General features: G+C 44.8%; 1 protein-coding gene across 1 annotated transcript in view; it reads right to left on the reverse strand.

Moving 5' to 3' along the window:
• Positions 1-2,822: 2,822 nt before the first annotated feature.
• Positions 2,823-22,092, reverse strand: part of LOC136054016 (tetraspanin-15-like) — a 35,052-nt gene continuing 15,782 nt past the window's right edge. The window contains exons 3-8 of the mRNA XM_065745042.1: positions 21,547-21,621; positions 19,335-19,430; positions 14,603-14,716; positions 10,793-10,846; positions 10,145-10,261; positions 2,823-3,177 (exon numbers count right to left, since the gene is read on the reverse strand). Coding sequence (XP_065601114.1) covers positions 2,932-3,177; positions 10,145-10,261; positions 10,793-10,846; positions 14,603-14,716; positions 19,335-19,430; positions 21,547-21,621 — 702 coding nt within the window. The 3' untranslated portion in view covers positions 2,823-2,931. The remainder of the gene's footprint in view (positions 3,178-10,144; positions 10,262-10,792; positions 10,847-14,602; positions 14,717-19,334; positions 19,431-21,546; positions 21,622-22,092) is intronic.

Below are 22,092 nucleotides of genomic sequence, written 5' to 3' on the forward strand. Positions count from 1 at the left end.
CTCCAGAAGCACTCAGAAATCAGAGGGGCTGTGCTCTGCCAGAAGCAGTGGGTGCTGGTGGATGCAGGAGCCCAGACTGCCTCGAGAGGAAACCACTCCTGCAAACATCATATCGATGCCCACTGGCAGCAGCTCTGTAGCTCCCAGGTTAAAATGTATTTTTGGGTAATGCTGATTGACTTTTGGAGTAGAAAAGCATCATGGGATGTGAATAGACCTTCAGAGAGGTTGTGACATTCATGCCATGGAGACCTGGTGGTATGCAATGATGATTTCTAGGTGGGATGTAACAATATTTAGGCTGCCAATCCCTAACATCTATGAATTGCATCTCCTGAGTTATTGTTATTTCTTTAATTATTGATTCCTATCAGTTTTGCCTCAACTGATGGGGAATGGGGGAGAGAAACTGCTTTTGCTCCTGTGCTCATTGCAGCCTCACACATGGCTGATAGCAAAACGCACGAGGAAATTGCTTGGGGAGATGTGGAGAAGCACTGCCAACAGGCAGCAAGCTCCTGAAGCCAACGGGGACCACAGGACCAGCCCAAGTGCCATCAAAGGCATTGCCTTTTTGAAACAAGTTCCGCGTTTTGCCTCTGACACGTGAAATATCTGTAAATTTGAGCTTGAGGGAACAACCTCTTGGTTTTGTAAGCAGATGGATGTGTTCCCTCGCCTGCCTGCTTCTATTTAATGCCTGGCTTGCTCATGGCTGTTTAACCTTTTAACAGGGCTATCAATAAATCTGCATCAAAGCAGAGTGAGACACTTGGCTGCAGACCGTCCCATCATTTATCAAGCAACCAGAGAAATCACACTTTGTATTTTAAAGCTGTCTGATAGTAGGATTTTTCCTCTTACCTCTGGGGAGATTATTGGATAGCATCATCTGGAGTCTGAGCAGAAGCAAAGCCTGTTTGGTGCTTTATCCCTGCTTGCTGAATAGAATGGCATAACAAGGTGCCAAGCCACCACGTAAACTATCATCCACTATATCTCTCATCACTCATTGCCTGTAACAAAGCATCCCTTGTTAGTCTAGGCAGGAAAACCTGCTTGAGTCTGACCTGCTAGCTGCTGCACTCCAGTCCTCCGTGGCTCTTCCCAGCCAGGAAACAGTACAGAGATCACAGCAGCAGCCTGTCCAGTAATAACAAAAAAAGATAAAAATAGCAGGAATGAATTTCCTACAACTATTGCATGGAAATTAGACCCAAAGAGCAAGCTGAATTTATCAGCTTGTATATATAATGGCTTTACTAAGTGCCTCCCAGGGACTGGAGAAGGAAGGAAGAAAAAAGCAAAACCTCTGGAGCTTGTGAGATGCTTGGATGAAGATGAACACCTGCTATTCCTTGAATGACTGTGATCACCTGGAGGTTTTGACCTTCTTCACCTGCAAGAAATCCCACAACGTTGGTCACATTGCTTTAAAACCACTCAGTAACCCCACTGCTGGCTCACAGCTCCATTTTCAATGTGATGCATGGAAACCACCTGTGCAAAAAGCCCTTTTCAGGCCTCTTCCTCTCCTGTTAAAGGGGAAAAAGCCTCAGAACAGGCAGAAGAGGGAGACAGAGCTCAGCAGTTGTATGCAGTACAGTGCCCTGGGTGCCCGTGTTAAAGAACTCAGCTCTTGGCTCCCAGAATGCCCTTATTATTAATAAAAAGAACATCTAATAACTCCAGCCTTTTTTTTTCTCTCTCTGCAGTGCTGGGGGGCACTGCAGAAACTATCATTTTTAAGAGCAGACTTTCTTTGCATTTTTACTTTTGAAATGCCTCTGCCCACTTGACGGATGCAGCTGTCACCACTGCCCTGAGGGTTTCTCTCAGGAGAAAACATCTCTCCAATCCGTGCCTCCTCTTCTGCACTCGTGAAGCTCTGTGTTTGACTTCGGGCTGATGGATGGCAAAGCTTCCACCGGTGGGTTACAGCTGAGCCAGCACTAGGGAGCACTGCAGAGACTTTCACTCTGCTTTTCTTTTTGATAAAATGCACTCATACCTTTGCAATTCATCTGCCCCAGGCCTCCCTCTGTAAGCCTGATTCCCAGCGTGGCCCCATTTATCCCAGTCAGCATATTTAATTCCTGTATCCTGAGCAATGTAGAAGGGAATTGCTGCCTTGATCACCAAGATGCTGTGGAAAAAAACTGATGTTAAAAGAGGGAAAAATCCTCTCCTTACTTGGTCTTTAGATTTGGTCTCCAGAAGAATTGTTTAGGGTGGAAGACACCACTAAGATCCCCAAGTCCAATGCCAACCCACCCCACCATGCCCACTGGCCACGTCCCTCAGTGCCACATCTCCATGGTTCCAAAACACTTCCAGGGACAGTGACACCATCACCTCCCTGCGTACGCTGCCCCAGTGCCCAATGAGTCTCTTGGAGAAGAAATTTGCCCTCATATCCAACCTGAACCTCTCCTGGCACAACCTGAGGACATCACCTCTTGTGCTGTCATTGTTAGGTGGGAGCAGGGGCCAACCCCCTCACCACAATCTCCTTTCTGTGGTCGTAGAGAGCCATGAGGTCTCTCTGGAGCTTACCCTTCAGGAAGCTGGGCTAAATGTGAACATAAAGATACCCCAACATGCACTGGTGATGCTTCTCCCTCCCCAGCAACTCAACCAGCAAACAGCAAGTGCCAGTGACTTTGCAAAATAAAACCAAGGTCACATTTATTGTGTAAAAATTAAAAAAATAAGATGTACAAATGCTTCAAGTCAGCAAGGTAGTAAAAAGACCCTTGGGAGCTCGTGTGCCCACACAGTGCATTGCACTGTCACAGCCTCCCAGCTCTACTTTGCAGTGCTCCCTAAGGAATCTCCTGAACCTGAGAACACAGATTGAAATATTTTCACATTCAGCACCAGCTGCCTCACTGAGAGCTTTTCTCGAAGCTTCTCTTTCCACCACTGCTTTTAGTCCTCCACCTCCTCATTCTTGGCTGTGGCAGACATGCCTTCCTCCTCTTCCTCCTCCATGGCATTGACAGGAATGTAGCCTCCTTCTCTGGGCAAGCACCAGCACCAGCCTGCACCGCTCAGATCCACTGCCCCGAAGCTGAAATTGTGCACCTTCAGCATCCTGAAGTCCACGGTGTCCAGCTGGGAGTAAATTTCGTTGAGCTTTTGCCAATACAGCCATGCCATCACCAGGCCAACCACCTGCAAAATACACATGTTAAAGCCACCGCCATCCCCAGCGGTCTTTCTGAGCCAGAGGGGCTGTCACCCTAACTTCTCAACCTGAGCAACAGATGGGAGAGGATGAGATGCAGAAACACCAGCTGACAAAGCAGTGGGATCTTTGCTAACTTTGCTGACAGCTGTGTGTGCCTCATGATTTCTGCACTGGCTCTGACCGTGGGACATGTCGGATGTGCCCAAAAAAGAGTGGCACAGGTCTGTGTTCTGGCTTAAATTAGGATAACGCTGCAAGCAAGGTCCCACTTGGGTTATTTCCCTGCTTGGCTGTCAGAGAAAAAAAGTACATTTTAGATCTTAAGGAGGGTGAAGGCAAGCATTTCCAGCAGCCCAAGAATTTCCAGGAAAGCCCAGAAAACAAAAAAAGCCCAAAGCCCAAACCCATCGCTTTGATTTCATCTGATGCTTCCTTTGGGGTGATACCTGTACCATTATCCATCCACCTCCTGCAGTACTGCAGTGCATCGCTTTGGGAGCTGAAAAATTAACAATTTTTGATCATTGCCCTGTGTCCTAGCTGATCTATTATAGAGTCTGTAAAGTGAGAACGTGAAGGAAAAGACAAATGGGGATGTAATGCTGCTTAAACCAGGGATCACTAGGGATTCCCAACTGGAAAGGAGGCAAACTCCACAGAGGAAAATGCACACTGCAACAAGTGTCACCTGGAGAGCTGAAAGCATGCAAACACCAACAGCACTGGGTTCATCCATTTGCCTTAGAGGGATGGAGAAATGCTCTGCCAGCCCCACCAGCAGTGCACTTTGCACAGAAGATACCTCCATACCACTCCATGTTGGTTTGTCCTCCCCAGATTCCCCTCGAGGTGGATCCAGAGGCTGACAGCTCTTTGCTCAATGAGGAATGGGGAAAAATACATCCATTGGGGTGCTTTGCAAGCATGGAGCCCTCCCTTGATGTCTACTCCCCACTCTGAGTCTGAGCTTGACTCCATCAATTCTCAAAGAACATCCAGTCCATTTTACATTCCAACTAATTATAATTAAGCAACAGACATCTTCATCCCCTCAATAACAGGATGAATCACCAAAATAACAGCCGAGGTGCAGGAGGCTGCTGTGTGGTTATGGCCAGCAGGGCTCTCTTTAACCATGAGAAATGCAAAAAGAACAAGTGAGTGAAATTAGGGTTCTTTGTTGGGAAACAGGATTGCAGATACTGAAAGAAAAATTGAGCTGCAGGGACCTGTGGGCAAGAGGGATGCGGGAGGCCAAGGTGATGTGTGGTGCTTAGGGGCAGCTATACCTCCCCATGGACACGAGAGAGCCCAGAGCAACCACTGTGATGCCCAAAGAGATTGAAATCAGGATTGTTCTCATTCACATCCAACAGCAGAACCCCCAAGAATTTAAAACATTTTAAAATAATACTCAAATATATGTCATGCTCCAGCATTATTTACTCCTACTGGATCATTGGGTGGATGAACAAACCCAACGCTGATGGAGTGAAGGGACCAGGAAGGCAAACCTCTTTGAAGTTACACATTTTTAGGCAAGCAGATAATTTTTCCTCTGTTAACCAAACAGTAATTCAGGAAAAAGATTTGTGTTTGCAATAACTTTAATCCAAACGGATCCCATACTCCAAAACAAGATGGGTTCAGGGATGCAGTGCTGGAAATTTGCCTCCTGCTGCCTTCCTCCTGATGGGACACAGCATCAGGGTAAAACGAGGGATTTATTTAACTTAATGAAGGTGCCCCACGTCTTCAGCCAGCAGCCTGCATCCCCGTGCCTTTGCTCTCTTCTGAGTAATGAACCAAGTGCCATTCCAGCTCAGCCCTAAATATCCTCTTCCTCTTAATGAAAATGGAAAAAGCTGTCAGGAATATAGATGAATCCAATATCCCTGGCACCAAGGGCACCATGTTTTCCAGAAGTAAAGAGACTTCTAATGGGAGCGCTGATTTTATTGTATTGCAGTATGAAGGAAGGTTTTATTGCAGAGGAGCGTGTTACCAAAATGGATGAAGCATCAGATTAAAGAAAAAAGGAGGAAAAAGAAAACAACAAAAAACTTGTTCTTCTATCTGCTTTTCCCCCTTGTAACGACTTCAAGCTACCGCTCGCGGGTCATTGGAAGCAGTGAAATTGCCTGTTCTTTATGGCTGGTGTTCAGCAAGGGACAGAAAGTGCTGCTGCTGCCTCACGAGGTCCCTATTCCATCACTTCCTGAGCTTTGTGCTGGGGGATTCTGATTCAAGGGCTCTGCACAGGGTGCTGTTCTGAGCAGGTTCTCTTGCAGATGGAGTTGCATCCATAAAGTAAACCCAAAGAGCATGAATACCAACGGGGAGCTCATGATATGATGGAAAAATTTCCTTTTGGCAGTGATTGCACAGGAAAGGTTTGCAGAGGCATTTCCTTCCTGCAGCCTTTCCCTTTGCACGTGTTTCTCTTCGCTGTTGGCACGTGCTGCCCCATTGCCACCTCACACAAGAACTGGGGCAGGAAACTGTGAAACCAAAGCACTGCATTTAGAAGGGAGGTTGGACCTCAGGGCCATGCAGACATCGGGGTTACTGTGCTGGAACCCTATAGGTACATGGCATTGCACCAGTAAGGACAGAGACTGCTGTTCCTTAAAAAAATGAATGAAAATGAATTAAACTTGTAAATACACAACAGAACAGAAACAGGAGCAGATGTCTGTGGCCGTTTCCTATCTCTCTGTCTTCTCCTGTATCTCTCTGTCTTCTCTCTGCCATCCAACCCAAGCATCTAAAGGAAATTCAGGGCCATCGGAGAGAAAAAACAAGGCACTCCAAAGCACAGATTGTCAGGGATTTTGCCCTTGCTCCTGTCCATGAGCCACCTGGGAGGAGGGAGAGGTAGGCAGACCAGTATTTTTTGTAATTTAACTCGAAGACCCAATGATAACTGCTCAGTGAAACCCAGAAGGTTCCCATGAACATCTGCAATCTCATGCTACTGGCTCTCCCTGGAACACCTGTGAGTTTTCTCTATGCAAAACAGCAAAAGCATAAAAAGCAAATTAAAAACACCTTTTGATCCCAAACCTGTAATTATTTCTAGCTAACATAGATTAGTGACATTAATTATAACTGGGCACTGTATTATGATTAAACTATGGCTGTTTGCCTGTTCGGCTGTGCAGCAATACCAGGACAACATCTGCTGATATTTCCAAACCATTGCTGTGGAAAGTAAACAGTTATTGAACCTCACACAGCGAATGTGTCACCTCATTCACTACTATTACTCCAAGGCATGAAGAACTGCCTTATATTACAAGAGCTATCCAGGAAAGGTTGGGAAGAGGAAGTTTGGTAAAGGCAGCTCTGGGCATGGAAGAAATAATCCAGTGGCCCAACAAGAGCCTTCTGCAAACAAAATTTTTTGCAGGAAAAATCCTCCAAACATCTCTTGGTGCTGCAAAGGCATGAGCCCAGCTATGGAGGTCCTCTCACATTTGGGCAGCTGTAAACAGGATAGTTCATAGTAAAGAGAAGAGCTGTACCATTTCAAGCTTTCCCAGAGCTAATCAAGTAAAAGTATTTACATTTTATTGGCTATCCCTTCCACAAATTGGTATTTAAAGGCAGGGTTTCCACAGAGGTCACAGACTGTAGATGGAAAAATCCTCTTTACTCCTTGTTCCTATGCATGAGCAGCCTGAGAATATAATGCCTCCCACTCCCTGGAATAACTTAGGAATTAAAAAAGAAACAAAATACAAATTAATCTTGGGAAAGAGGAAGAGGAAGAGTGCCCCACTATGCTGCTGCTGCTCCCAACTAAGAGCTTTGGAGACTGATGAAATATCAAAGTGAAACATAGATAGAAACAATTTACTAAAAATCCATTGCACTACAGAGTCAGTAGATATTAACCCCTGAAGATCACCCTTCAGAGATTTGATTTTTAATTGGACTCGTGTTATTTTCTCCTTCTTTAGGATGGAGGAAAAACAGAAGGTTTGAACAGGTTTTTTTTATCCCCTTATTTCTTCCTTATTACAGTAGCTATTTCTCCATCTTCTAAGAAGGATTAAATGCCATTGGAAAACATCCTTGGCAAAGACCAGTGAACAGGAAAGTTGAAAATGATTCTCCTAGGGTTAATATAAAAGCTGCTGTGAGACCATCCAGGCATGTAAAGGGGAAAGAGCAAAGCACAAGGCTATGTGGTTTACTTTAACTACAAATGCACATTGCAGACTCCCCGTATAATGCAGGGAAAGTAGGGAGGTAGATGCTACAAAAACAAATTTAGGGTTTTTAGTGCTTTCTGCTGTGAAATCCGGGGCTGCTTCACAATTAAGCACAAGTAGTACAAAGCCACAATGTGAATTTGCCACTGACTGCAGCTTGCCTGAGAGGGGAAAAGAGACACGATTGTTACCAGAGAATGAAACACAGGAAAAAAAGAGAGAAATAAAGGTATTATGCAAAAACAGAGAAAAAAAATGAGTTGATGCATTTATGCTTTCCTCTGAACAAAGCAAGACAAATGAACACAATCAAATCTTCATTCCCTAGACAGTATTTCCTCCTCCCTGTTTCCTGTTGGCTTGCTTAAAAAAGATGAAGACACTGATGATTTAAGAGTGATCATAAAACTACGGACTCCTTGTCCCCTGCACTGACCTGGAGGGCAGCTGGTGACATTCCCAGGCAACACTTTCCCTTCCTCCTCGCCTATTCAATCAGTTCAGCTCCTGACAGGGCACATCAGGTTTACATTTCCCAAATCCAAAAAAAGACATTAACATTTATGAGAAAGCACAACGAAGCCTTGTGCTATTGGGCCTCTAGTGCACATATTTACAAAACAAAACAGAAAATAAAAATGTGGTGGTTTCTGACAACTGAGTATGATGGAAAGCCAAAGCTAAGTGCAGTAACTGCCCAGGGATGTGCTCCCCAAGAGCAACCTATGGCAGTCCACATTTTTTGGGGGTACTTCCTTCTGCAGAAGAAGGGCTTAAGAATGTTGCTTATCCCAAATCCAAGCACAAATCTTGGGCACCTGGATGGTGAATATCAGCCAAGCTCAAAACCTCAACCTTGAGCAGCCCTTGAGCTGCTCATCATCACAGGCGAAGTTACAGTCTGATCCTAAGAAATCAACCAAAACCCAAAACTGTCAGGATGTGAATTTGGGTCCCAGCTTTCTCACTAGCTTGCCACAAGCTTTCCATCAAGGTGGTTTGCAGCTCCTTTTGAGACTAGAGTAAGTGTACAGTGAAACACAACAAGTGCCCAATGGCCAAAGGCAAGACATGTTAACACGTTTACCTAAAGACCAAGGCACTGTCACCTTTCCATGTCAACAGTGCTCTCCTCAGACTGGCAGTTCAAGGACAATATATCTAACCCTGGCTTTCTATTGGCAGTTGCTGGGGTTGAAGCTGTTTCAGGGCTGACAGCTTCTGGCAACGCAGGCGGCCATTTATAACTTAATTCCCTCAAAAACTTGACAGCATCAAATCCAGTTTATATTTAAAACCTGGAAGTTGCAAGCAGATGGGAAGAACAGCATTCTTTATCTGAAGAGCATTTAAGGGGATGCCAGAAAAATCACAACGCTTGCTCAAAAGCACTTGATATTCATCAGGGCTCAGCAATCCTTATTGCCATCACTGGTTTGTCTCCTTGTCCTTCCTAATTAAGAGCACCATGTTGGCAGGTTAATGGATAACGCAACAGGCAGCTCCTGTAATGGGCTCTTGACATCCTGCTAGGCAGATGGAAGCAGTCTCCTCTTTTATGGTACTTTCTCACCCCATTTCTGTCCCTGTCGTGTTTCCTGTTGGTAGCACAGCAGAGGTTCCATTCTCATCTGCACACTGTGGAGATGGCACTTGATAAACATGGAGCAACGCAGCTAGGACTGGGCAAACTCCTCCCCCACCTCACTTTTTTCATTCAGATCAAGAATGGGTCCAAATGGATCACAAGAGTTCAAGAAACGTTCAGGTGTTGTAGTAAGGGATGTGGTTCAGTAAAAAAATACTGGTCGTAGGTGGGTGGTTGGACTGGATGATATTGGAGGTCTTTTCCAACCTTGGTGATTCTACAATCATCTGAGACATCCAGGAGTCAGTCCTTTGAAAAATTAACTCAGAGTGGAATATATTTCCCAAATAGCTTCTACTTTACTCAACCACTATTCTATATATCACTGCAAGTGGAAGCCCAGGAAAAAAACATAATAATTTCGCCCTCACATATCCAGAAAGCATCACCAAGTACCTCCAGTGGCAAATCCAAAGTTACATCTAAGGAGTTAGAGAGAAAGCTTTCACATGTGAGCCTTGAAGGAAATAAATAATAATAAAAGGCCTAATCAACACCAAATCACCACAGTTCTGCTAAAGATAATTCCAGAAAGAGGGAAGAGATATTCACATCTTTGCTAGCACAGTGCCAGCAGTGTTCCAAAGGAGTAGCCCCCACTGCAACTCAAAATTTCTCTCATTATCCAGCATTTGTGATTGAGAGCTTAATTACCTGTGCTGGAAAGCTGCCTGGATTCTCAGGCATTGGTAATGGCCAATGATTTAAACACAGATTTCACGATGCATGGAAATAGCTGCTGAATTTATGATTATGGTTAATTTTGGTTGATATTTATGCACTACTTGAAGAGAGATGTAAAAACAAATACAACATGATTTCTGGGCTATCAAATGCATGTCTTGCTTTTAGATGCAATTACTTGGACATTAATAAAATGTAGGAATGTGCCATGAGACAGCCAGCACCATGGCAGTAAACTGCTAATTTTGCTAAGGTTTGTCTGGAAAGTGCTGTTATATTTCCCACTCAAGACACAGATCTCAGATATAAATGCAGCAGGGAAAACTACTTAAAAACAAATTTTCTTCCCCCAGAATGGAGAAAGAAGCCAAGAGGATGCTGACCTGATCCACAACCTACCTGGGGAAGCAGCAGGGAGCAAACAATGCTCAAAGTGGACTCAAAGTTATCTTTAAGCCACAGCCCGACGGCGTGGATGCAGCCTCGCACGTGGATGACATCAAGCAGCTCCAGGCGCTGGAAGAAGGTTGAAAAGCAGCACCATAGTCAGAATTGAGGTAGTGGGTTTGGATAGGTTTGCTCCATTCTGCAAGATGGAGCACCATGGCAAGTGTCTGGGAGTCCATTTCATGGATTGGACTCTTTTATCTTGGGTTTTCTTGCCAAAAAACGTGCTTCTCTGCTATGACACAGTTCTGCCGTCACCCCTGGGGGCTTCACAATCAGTTCTGCCACCAAAACACAGAACTCAGGGCCAACGTTTGGTGGGACTGACAAAAGAGAGAGCTCATTACTCAGCAAAAGGCCCCAACTAAGCCTGTATACATCACCCAAAAGTGCCATTTGGTCGCATTCTCCAAGCCCGTGTAGGACCTTGAGATGCTAGTCGATATAAATGAAAATAAACTTACATACAGCCACAGCAATAGCTGTTCCTATTGAGAAGAGCTTCCCACTGTGAGGCAGAGCTTCAGGCCATTTTGGGGGCATTTTGGGAAGGGCTTCACAAGCATTTATTTTACAGAAGAAGGAAAAAGTAAACACTACCTCTTTATCGAGTGTCCTGTATCCACACAGGGTGTTAATGACTTCCCCAGGGACCTGTGAACAGAGAGACAGAGCAAACTTGGGCTAGAGGAAACCAAAGGCAACAGATAGAAAATAAGAAAATGATTTTCTTGTACTACTTTCCTCTCTGGTTTCTTCCATTTCAGAGGATATTTCTTCTCATCACTTGACCAGTGATTTGAGCTGGGACGACCCCCATGTTATGTGAACACTGAACAAAGCAGCCCTGTAAGATTTACCCCATGTTTAATTGTAACCACCTTTTCTCACATTTTTAGCTGTGTCTCTCCTTCATAACAAAGGGAATTTCACCAGGATTAAATATATTTGGTTCTCCAGAAATCAAAGGAGAATTTCCCCAAAGCCTCCCAGCATTTTAGGGAGAAACATAAGGGTTTTAGACTCCGAGTACTTAGATCACTGTTGGCCAATGAGTGCATTTCAAGAGCTGCAGCTAATGAGAGAAATCCCAGCCAAGTGCTGCTGTTTCAGAGCTCTATAAAATTAAATCAGTCCAAATTCCTCTGCTTCCATCAGGATGGAAGTGGTGCACTGTGAATGGACTACAACATTTTCAAACGTTGGTTACAAAACCGATTCTTACTTTTTCCATGAAAAGCAAAGCCAGAGGGGTAACTCCAGCACGTCCTGAGCTAGTTGGTTACTTTGCACCTCTCAGGTGCAAATCTCTCATCTTCTGATGCCGGTTTTTCATCTGTTTTTGGCTTATTTCATTAGGCAAACAGCATCTTCCATAACACAGTGTATTTCTAAAGGGGCCTTGTAATCATAAAATAAGAACATGCTGAAATTATCACGCTTTCAGAAAGATGCCTTTGGCAACCAGCAGAAGCTCCTGGACAATGAAACAAAAACTTCCTGTGCTTTTGGAGGCACAGAGATGAAAAAGAAATGTGCACATTTAGGGGTAAATTATGCTTTCCTGCAAGACATGGCATAAAAGAAATGTGCATTTTCAGGCCCCAGCCATAAAGCTACAGCTTGTTCCTTCTGCAATGGGCAGTGATATATCCCAGTGATACTCCACCAAGAGCATCTGCACCTATCTTCATTACTCACAAAATCCCTTCTCTCATCACTTCAATGCTCAACTTTCAGACTGAACATAGTTAGAGCAATTAGTCCTTGTGCCTATTAAAGGTTTGCAGGGAAATCCAGAGATCGGCAGCAAAGCACCTGCTGGCATTTCTGGGATGAGGTCTCATCTTACGTTTGGCCCATGAAATGGAGATATGGGTATGGAGAATTCACAGTGCTCTTATTGCCATCACTCAAATGATTGTTCTCAGCTGCTTTCAGCTGGCCTTGCTTTTCAGATGGGGACATCATGGGATCTTTACTGGTGAAACACCACGGCTTTCTGTAGGGCTCGTCCATTTGAGCAACACCTGTCTGTGACACAGATTGCCACTTTTCTTCTTTCTTGCATCAGATACTGAAGGGTTTCTCAATCACACCCAGTCCTGTCCATCTGTTTGAGTAATTTCCTCAAGAACGTGAATTTGGGTTAAATGTGGGAGGCACAACAGCGATGTTTCAGTTTTAATCAATTCTTTTTTTTTTAGCCAAGATCTTGCATTGAAGCAAAGGTCAGAGCTGAATGGATATTTCTAACACAAAAAAAATGGGCAATAGCCCTTATTCTACCTGAATTTTGATGTGGAGGTCACAAAACAGCAGCTAACACAGACATTTTAAACCAACCAAGGGCAAAGGGCTGTGATCCTTGCATGCTTCTTTTAACTAATTGCTTTTCCCCAAAAAACTTGTGCCAGATGTCATCAGTGACAATTTGAAAGGAGACGTCATGCTTGGCAGAGGCACAGCTACCCTGCACTTTCTCCACAAGAAGAATAAGTGCATTGGAAAATCATTTAGAAAAGTACTCAGAGATGAGGATCCTATCTCAGCTCCTCAAGTAGGTGCATATTTGCCCATTCTTTACTCCTGGATAGACCTTGGAGATGAGACTCTTCAAAACAGTAAGAGAATTTCTGGAGGATGTCTGTACTCATTAATGCAACTCAACCTGCCCTGGGAGTCGCCTAAGGGGAGGCAAAACAATGCTTTGGAGGGATGTGTAACAGAAGAAGTCTCCTCTTGGAAGGTGGGATGGCTTTAGGTCTGCATTCAGAGACAGGCTGATGACACATTGTAATCAACCTCCAAATCCTTGTTTAAGACTCCTTCCTCCAGACAGGCTCACAGAGTAACCACTCGACCAAATGAGCAGTGTTCCAGGTCCAACAACCTGGGCTAGCAGCAGATCTGGAGGTTGGTGGCCCTGCCTGTGGCAGGGGGGTTGGAACCTGATGATCCCTGGGGTACCTCCCAATCCAAGCCATTCTATGATTCTATTACTTATCCCACTATATTCAATATCTGTGATTTCTTCCATCTCCAAAATGGTTTGCCAGGCAAAGGAGCTTTGTTTCCAAGTTGTCAAAAAAACCACAGGGAGTGTAAAAATACTGAAAAATGCACTTGACTTTCTCCAACACATCCTCTCTAGTAAGAAAAGAAAGGACAGGACATGAATTTCTAATTCTATCTTCAGGAGCTGACAAAGATCCTTAATCAACACCCTGATTAGAGAAAAGAATTATCTTTGCAAATGATTTGCATATCAGCCTTCCACTGATAACAAAATATATAAAATTTGCCATTTTTTTCATAAAAAAAATTAAAAAGGCCAATAACAATGCTAGATTTAAGATACATGCAAATAGACAAGCAAGATACAAGCAAGTTCTGAACAAGTTCAGAGCTGGCTGGTGATTATCATTCCATCAGTATTGCAGTCCTCCAAAACAAAGTTCCAGGGGTCCAGGGATCCATCATCGGTGGTAAAGACAGGATTATGCCAGTAAATTATTCTCAGCAATATTGACAGCATTTTTAGCCACAGCAGCTGAGGATATTTGCACTTTTTCTTGCTCAGCTCCTGGCTGCTTGTTCACAGCATGTGGACAAAGATTGATTGCAACAAGGCAGACAGTTGTATTAAGGAAGATGGTCTTGGAGCACTTAGCTCAGTCTCTGCAGTGCTGCATGGGGAGTATTGACTTGCAGCTCTTAAAACCAGCAGAAGAGACCTTCATGGCTCTGTAACAGCAGATACATCCAAAATTCCCTCAACACTCCATGCCCCAGCTCAGAGCCTGGCAGCGATGCAGCCTTAAGCAGCATGTGCTCATGAGACTTTGTAATTCAGTCACACAAGGGTGGCTTTTTCCTGAACTCTTCTTATGTCTCTGCTTACAGCAAAACCCTCAAAACCTCCTTGTCCTGAGCATATGCCAGCAAACATGAAGCTGAACACACTGCTAAACCAAGTGGCAGCTAGCTGAGAAAGGTGTGCCATAGGAGAGAGAAGGAAAGGACAACAGCTGATCTCAATCCACGCTGAGACGTGGCCAAGTCTGTTTAAGATGCTGCTCTTTGTCAAACCATCCCCCAAGCCAGATGTAATGTCTGACAGCAGGTAGAAAGATAGGAACTCAGCATTTTGAATCACCTCTTGGCTCAATACAGACACAATGCATAGCCCAGTGCTTTGCTATTCATGCTCCATTAAAGCAGCAGAGTTTACCAAAACACACTGCAGCCCGTGTATATCTGCTTTTATTTCTTTAGTGTTTCATACTGATGCTGTCCCAAACCACTATTCAAAATGGCAAGACAGTTTACGAGAAGCCAGTGCAGAAACCAGCAAGATGATGGGATTTTGGAGAAACAGAGGCACTTTCTGTGCCTTGGATGTTTTACCTTCCTGATACAGCACGTGTAGGGCACGCCACATGCCAGTGGTCCACTGCCATTGCATGAGTGGTACAGGTTAACCTCCCAGTCTCGGTATTCATCACCACCACAGCAAGAAAACTGAAAAAGAAGAAAAGGAAAGGATAAGGCATACAAATGAATGAACCATGACGTTTCCAGCCCATTGATGCATTTCCCTCCAGCCTTGTATTGCACCTCCAGTACTGCTGATATGAAGTGATCCACCGTTACTCCTTGCATTCTGGAACCCTAAGCTGGAAGCTGAAGATACCATGTTGAAAAACTAACAAACCAACCAAAAACCAGGTGTTTAGTCACATTTTAGGGACATGCAGCAGTTAGACAACTGTGTATGCATGCGTTGGAGGCATCCTGGCTTTCACAAGCCCAGAACAGATGAGGCTCATTCATGCTTTGCTCCAGTGGTTTTAATTACAGGTGACTAATCCATCTTATTCCCAGGGCATGCAGGAGAGATCTCTTTCAGTGCCTTGAATGAATGCTCAACATGTTGGTACTATTTGGCAATATGCTAATAAAACTCCCCAGTCTAACAGTGATTTCTTTTCCTGTCAGGTTAAATTAGAGAACAAATGCTGCAACTACAAATGGAAAAAAAGCTTCTTTCTCTTCTGTTTGGGCAATAATAATAATAGTAATAAAAGTTTAATGAATGTCGTATTCTGTTCTCCATGGGATAAAAGTGGGCTTAATATACCCCAAGTCATCCCTTCCCTTGGTAAACAAGCTTCAATTTTCCCCCTCAAATGAAAAGCGTGGAGTGGGCAGGGGAGGTGTGTGTGTGTGTGTTTGTGCTTGATGAGACAGAAAGGGTTTTCCCCACTTCTTTTAAGTACAACAGTCTCCAAGGAACAGTTTTCAGGACAGGTTTAGATCCGGAAGCATCTGTTCCCTTTCCTGTAGATTGCTGGCAATACTTGGCCCACAGGAGTAGGAAAAGACACCAGCTCCTCAGGTCGGATTTAAAACTATGTTCTAACCTCCTGCCTTTACTGCTTTTAATGCCATCTGTGTCAGTGAGGGAGATGAGCTGGCAAAAGTAGTTCACGAAGAAGGGAGGAAAACCCCCAAAGGAATATCAGATATTGCTGCACTACTCGATACTCCAGCACTGTAAAGAAGTTTCTTCTATTTGCTTTTCTTGCAAAAATTGATCTAAAATCCTTGTAATGAGTGTTACTGATGGCAGAAGAGCTCCCTGTGGTGCTTTCTTCCCTGCAAAGAGAGACTTAGGTGGCACTGCTGTTGTGCTTGGATTTATTTCTTATGAGACAGACCTAGGTCTGTGGTTTACTTTCAAGGGAGCTTGCAGAGCTCAGAGAGGGATAACAGGCAGAAAACAACAGAAGAGCCAGCAGAAGGAGCATTGCAGGCTGCTTTGGGAAGTGCCACGCAGGCTCATCGCAGCTAATGCCATCATCCTGTGCAGCAGCCTCAAAGCAGCGAGCTCAAAGGAGATGTGCTGGTGGGAGCTGCCTTTCATCTTTAAGAGAGAGAGAAAGAAAGAGGTGTGCAAGCACGGTGCCTTCCTCCCTTTGAGCTTTACTTCGAGTTTGGAGCTGTCCGGGTTTCAGCAGGAACCGCAGTGCCACCAGCGTTTTGAAATTCAAATCCTGGCTTTTGAACTTCCCCTCTCCCACCTGCGCTCAGCAAGCCACCAAAAATGACAGAGGAGGAGCAGCACAGAGCCATCACTGGCAGCAGACTCGGGCTTCTGACTCACTGTGGCCTCCAACCTCACGTCCCTGTGCTGCAAAGGGCAGCAGCTCAGCATGAATGAGTAATACGAATGGATAAATATCATTTCTTAAGGCCAATTCATTCTAATATCTGCCATCTCGCAGGCAGACAAAACAAGTAGGTCTTGGCAGGTAAACCCACCTTACTTGAGCACTAATCATGATATGTAAATTATTACCATCCTGTGCTTCTATGCACAACTGTTATTCAGGAAAGGATTGCCATTCCATGTTGTTTTCACTGTTAAGATACCAGTCTAAGTGTGTGCAAGCATTCAGCACAGTTGCTTGAGAGAGGGTTAACACAAAATTTACATCCTAAGGAGCACAGAATAGTTTTCCCTGAGCTAAACCAGCTGTGTGCCAGCTAACCTGTGAGCAGACGAGGCTTTTGCAAATGGTATGGGGGTAACAGAGTGCTCTGAGCTTGCATTCTGACTCCAAAAAACACCAAGTCTGGGTGCAATCCTTCCAGACTGGCTACACATCTTCAATGTCCCACAGTGAACCAAGCTGCCCAGGTCATGAAAAGCCCCACAGGAGCCTTCCCCATCCTTTATGAGAACACCACCATCAGCAGTGTTTTATTGAAGCCAAGGGTTGTCAAGCTGTCGGAATGCTGCCATTTCTCATCTCTTAAAAGCAGTTATGCTTCTGCACTGCTTCTCCCTGCTCCTGTCCGTGGTGTGATGGGGTGGTGCCTCTCAATCACTGATACAGCTGCTGGTTTCTGGTTTGCAAACAGTGTGCTAACACAAAAGCTCACAGTAGTGAGATGAACATTCTTGCAAAGCTCCTTTTCTTACTGGAAATGTGCAAAGACTTTTCAGCAACACCAGAAGTGGCCACAACTTCTAAGTAGAGGGAGACCCTGAGATGAATATCTCCCACAAAAAAAACTTTAATAAAAAGTCAAGCAAAGAAGTCAACAGGAAAATATCACAAAAAGGGGCTGAGATCATATGGTAAGTGCTTGATCCTCGCTTGGTTGGAGACACAGAAACCTTCCTGCAAAGTGTTCTTGCCCCTGCCCCTTGTCAAAGCTCGCTGAGTATGGCTCCAACATGTACTCTCATGGCTCACAGCAGCATCCATTTATCTTCCATACATACAGAAAAGACCAAATTACGCCATCCCCCCAGAGTGTTTGTAGCCAAGCTTTAGAAAGATAAAGATCTTCCCTGAGATCTCTTAAGCCTTGAGACTTTTGGAGCACTTCCATTCTTACTGATGCATTTGGTTCAGTAAGGATGGCTGCAGGAGTCAGAGGTGGGCATTTATAGAGAGGGGAACGTGGAGGGCACCTTTGGTCTTAAATTTTCTCAACATCAAAGGAGCTTCGTGGACTCCTTCAAAGCGAGAGGTAAATTCATGTATTTGCGATGATTATGAAAAGAGAAATCAGGATGAGGTGAGAACATAAATCAGAAAGAAGCTCTGCTGGCACAACCTGGCTCCTTTCCCCACAGCCAAGCTGTGAGCATGCAACTTCACTACAATTTCTCCCTCTTTCCTATCCTAGATCTTGAGGTTTCAGTTTTTTTCCCCACTTTTCTCCCCTCAAAACATCCAACATTGCTTTGAGCCAAGCATTTCCTCTCTCACAATAAGACTTGCAGTGGGCACACCAAATACTCTCCCTCAAAACAGGAGCAAACATATTCCCCAAATTCCCAGGAGCTGTTCCTCACCAATGCAGGAAGAGGAAATGATACATTAATGCCAGCCATGCTTGTCTGAACTGGGTAATGACTTCAAGTCTGACTTTACTTAAGGTTTGTAAGCTCTCTTCTGAATGTGTGTGTTGCATGAGAATGACTTCTTGGAGAAGGGTTAGCAGAGCTGTGTTTCATGCATAACCTATCGCTGGCAACACAACTCAACCACCTGCCTTGACTCTGCGCGGGGCCGTGTGCCTGAGAGTGCCATGCCAGGGACTGATCCCCCTCCTCTTTGGATTTTCAGTGCATTTGAAGGGATGCATCGTGCCCCTGTGCACTGCAGGGGAGTTGGACTATGTGACCCTTAAAGGTCTCTTCCAACTCTAAGGATTCTACGACTCTGTTCTGAAGCACACCGACCTCGGGCTTTTTGAGAGGGAGGGGAGGAACAGTGAGAAATAGGAACAGGGGATATTTTAATTTGATACAAAACATGATCAGCAGAAATCTCAAAAAAAAACCCCACACAGCACATGAAGTATGAGGCAACAGCAGCCAAGGCATATAAGAAGCTTGGTTCAAAATAAAAGTGATAGCTGCAAGGAGAACAGTTGATCGACCTGAAGGTTGGCCTGAGAACAGGGGACAGATGCTGCCAGGCTCTGACAGCCTCTAAGCATTATGTGCCATGCTTAATAGATGCACAAGCACACAATTAAAGAAGCCACAGCAGAAAAACCAAGCCCCAAAACAGGACTGGGTGCAGATTAGCACTGCCCTTGCAAGTCCTTGGGGCAGCTTGCTCACGTCGAAAGTCAGCTACCAGGAGAAAAGAAATTATTGGCAGTTTTCCCATCAGGTCAAGTGCTTGCCTGGCTCAACGACACATCTCAAAAGTAGTTATCTAAGGCAGCCCATCCCAGGGTTGCTGCAGACCTGAAGAGGTTTTTGCATGTGTTAGTTTATTCTTCCAGCTGTTTCTCTGCAGTTCAGGATAATAATCAAAGAGCTTTCAGGAACTGGGCATCGATTTTCTATTGGCTATGGGAAATACAAATATCCTGGTAAGGTCCTCTTATCCATACCACAGTCTGGGGGCCAAGAGGCTGAAGAGCAGCCCTGGGGAAAGGGATCTGGGGGCTCTGATTAATGGTAACTCAAATCTGAGCCAGTGGTGTGCTTCTCCTTCAGGGAGGCACAGAACCACTCGTTACACTTCCCATCCACAGCACTGCAGTACATGCTGATAAACTTCATGAGACACCCCTGTATTCCACCCCCCCTCCAAAGGCAAACCTTTTCTTGGACAAAATCCAGTATGTTCTTGAAGTCAAGGTCATCATAATAGTGCCGAATGCCCTCTTGGATGTTAGAGTGCAAAACTGCATTCATCTGCAGACAGAAGAAATACAAACACATCTCACATTCAGAACAGACAACGGCAAAATATCACAAACTGTGAAAATTGTATGGATAAATCTTTTCATAGAAGCTTTGCTGGCTGTTACTAGAATGAGAAGCTAACTTGAGTGCTGTCCCAATCCTGCTTTGGGGGCATAACTCATCATTTTTGAGCTCTCTGGGTTAGCAGCATCCCAGGTACTCTCTGTTGCCTGCATGCTGCAGACCCATCATCCTTCACCCACCTGAGTTCTATGCACTGCATATTCAATTGAATTATTAGGGTGACTTCTTCTCTCTGACATCTCCTTACAGACCTCCAACCCCATCATCTGACTTCATTTTAACCCCTGGCAGGGAGTGCTCTGCAGCAGGAAGAGGCAAAACAGCCTGTGGTAGCCCCAGATGAGCTGCACATGGGAATGGAGACCTCATCAGAGCCCTCAATCACTGCTAATCCAAATAAATCTTCCAGTGATACAGTCCTGCCCATGGAGGCAGTGACGTGGCTCTGTGAGCTGTCTGTATCTCTGAGGGCACTTTGATGCTTTAAATTAAACGCTAACCAAATGGAAAATGCATTTCACAGATGCATGGGAAGGTTATCTGTTAGCTGGGAGCAGAGCCTCAGAGTGTGCTATGCAAAGCCCAGCATGGGTTTTGCCATTTTGCTTCTGACAAAGGGCCGGGCTGAAATGTTAATGGAGGAAAAGGGAATGTTGTCTGAGTTAGAAGCGAGGATGAGAGGGGAAGAAAACATTCTTCATAATTCACTCTGACATGAAAATTAGAGGTTGGGTAAAATGGGAGCAGGGAGAAGAAGACAGGGAAAAGAAAAAAAAAAAGAAGAAGAAGAAAATGAAGGCATGTCAGAGTGGAAAACAAAGCCTGCCAACAGTGAGGGATCAGGCAAAGGAACTGAAAAAGCCTTTCAGAAACTGAACATTGATTCAAATGTTGCTACCTGGTTTTCCCAACACCACAGACAATGCCTGGGTTTCACTGCTCCCTGCATCTTCCCTCCTTTTTCTCTTTGGGTCAAGTGGGTTCATCACTTGTTGGGTCTCTTTTCTCCCTGCCCTGCTGTTTGATTTCAATTAGGTTTTGATATTGCACGTTAGATTTAAATTAAGGGACTATTCATGCATTAATGGTTTTACTCAACCCCTGAGTTTCACTGCAAAGCTGTGATCCCCTCTCCTGCTGCACAGGGTGGTGCTGAGCATCAGTACAGGGAGACAAAAGTGGAGAGAAGGAGCAAAGTCAGTGATTTTGTGCCATATTCCATGAAAATACAGTCACCACATGCTGTGCCAGCACATATTGATTTCCTTTACATGAGAAGGACCCAAGTGCTCTGATTTTCTTTAGAGAATCACATCCCCCCACTGGTGCCCTGACACCTTGCATCTACTCAGGATTGGATGTTTTTTAAGATCTCTGGCAATCTGCTGGGTGGAGTTGGCTGCACCATCTGTTCTCCTTCACTGCTTCCCTTCCACTTTGGGTTTCACCAAGCTCCTGAATCCCAAACCCAGCCCCAGCCCATCAGCCTTTGCAAGTTTGAAAGCATCAATTCATCTGTGCAAAAGTGATGTTTAGATCCCTTAAGTACGCATTTCAGACATTGTTCTCCTGGCCCACACATCCCTTGATCCAGCAGAGACTGAGATTTGATATTTAACTGTATGATTGATTAAAATGGTAAAAATAAAACTGAATGCAGCATGGTTTCTTCAGCAGAAGGTAGGCAGCCAGGAATACTTCCATTGGAAGCATTTGCCAATCTCACTGGTTCAGCAATAAGTCAAACCTGATCTTGCACACACAAGCCAGCAGTTAATGTAATTGAGACAAGGAGCTTAATGAGTCCTCAGGAATAATAAAAGCACAAGAATTTTTGGCTGGAGCTGTTGCTGTTGCAGGAGCTCTGGAGCACAAGGTGGGGCCTGAGAAGAGCAAGAATAATGAACATCTCCCATTGTCAGCTCAAAGGCAGGCACATACCCGAGGTGAGAAGAAAGGTTCCCCCCAACACACGTAGGGCTGCAGTTTGCCACTGTATTAAGCCAAAGAGCAGCTCCTCCAGCCTCCTCATGGCACTCACCTTGTTTTCAAAGATGATTTCAATGAATATCAGCAGCAGCTCCATGATGAAGATCACCAGAAGGACCCAAAAGAACTGGAAAGAGACAGAGAAGGATTAGCCCTGCTGCAAGCCAGGCTGTGTCAGCTGCCAGCAGTTAGCTGTGGTGAGGGAGACCTGGAAAGCAAGAGATGCTCAGAGACACTTAGAAATCAGATCATTTCATTATGATCTCCCCAGGGAGCTCCAAATCTCCTCCAAAGATATCAGTCCTAAATTTGCTTCTGCATAGAATGAATGGCAGGAAGGAAGGATGGATCAAAAAAGAAACAAAATGCAATTTGGATGGCTAAATTGTGCGTGGGGGAACAGGCAAAATGGATGCAGTGGAAGAAAATTTTTCCTCTGGGTGGATATAGGTGTGCAGAGAAATGCTACCACCTGGGATGTCAGTCCTTGGCTCAACACTGACGTTTCCAAGCCAGGCATACAATGGAGAGTTCTCCATCTCCAGAGCAGGGCAGTAACCCATGACTCTGACAGACTGATGGTGGCAAAAAAAACCTG

This window comes from Cyrtonyx montezumae, unplaced genomic scaffold, assembly GCF_038088225.1.
Source record: "Cyrtonyx montezumae isolate F1298 unplaced genomic scaffold, pur_monq_1.0 scaffold_33, whole genome shotgun sequence".
Lineage (NCBI taxonomy): Eukaryota > Metazoa > Chordata > Aves > Galliformes > Odontophoridae > Cyrtonyx > Cyrtonyx montezumae.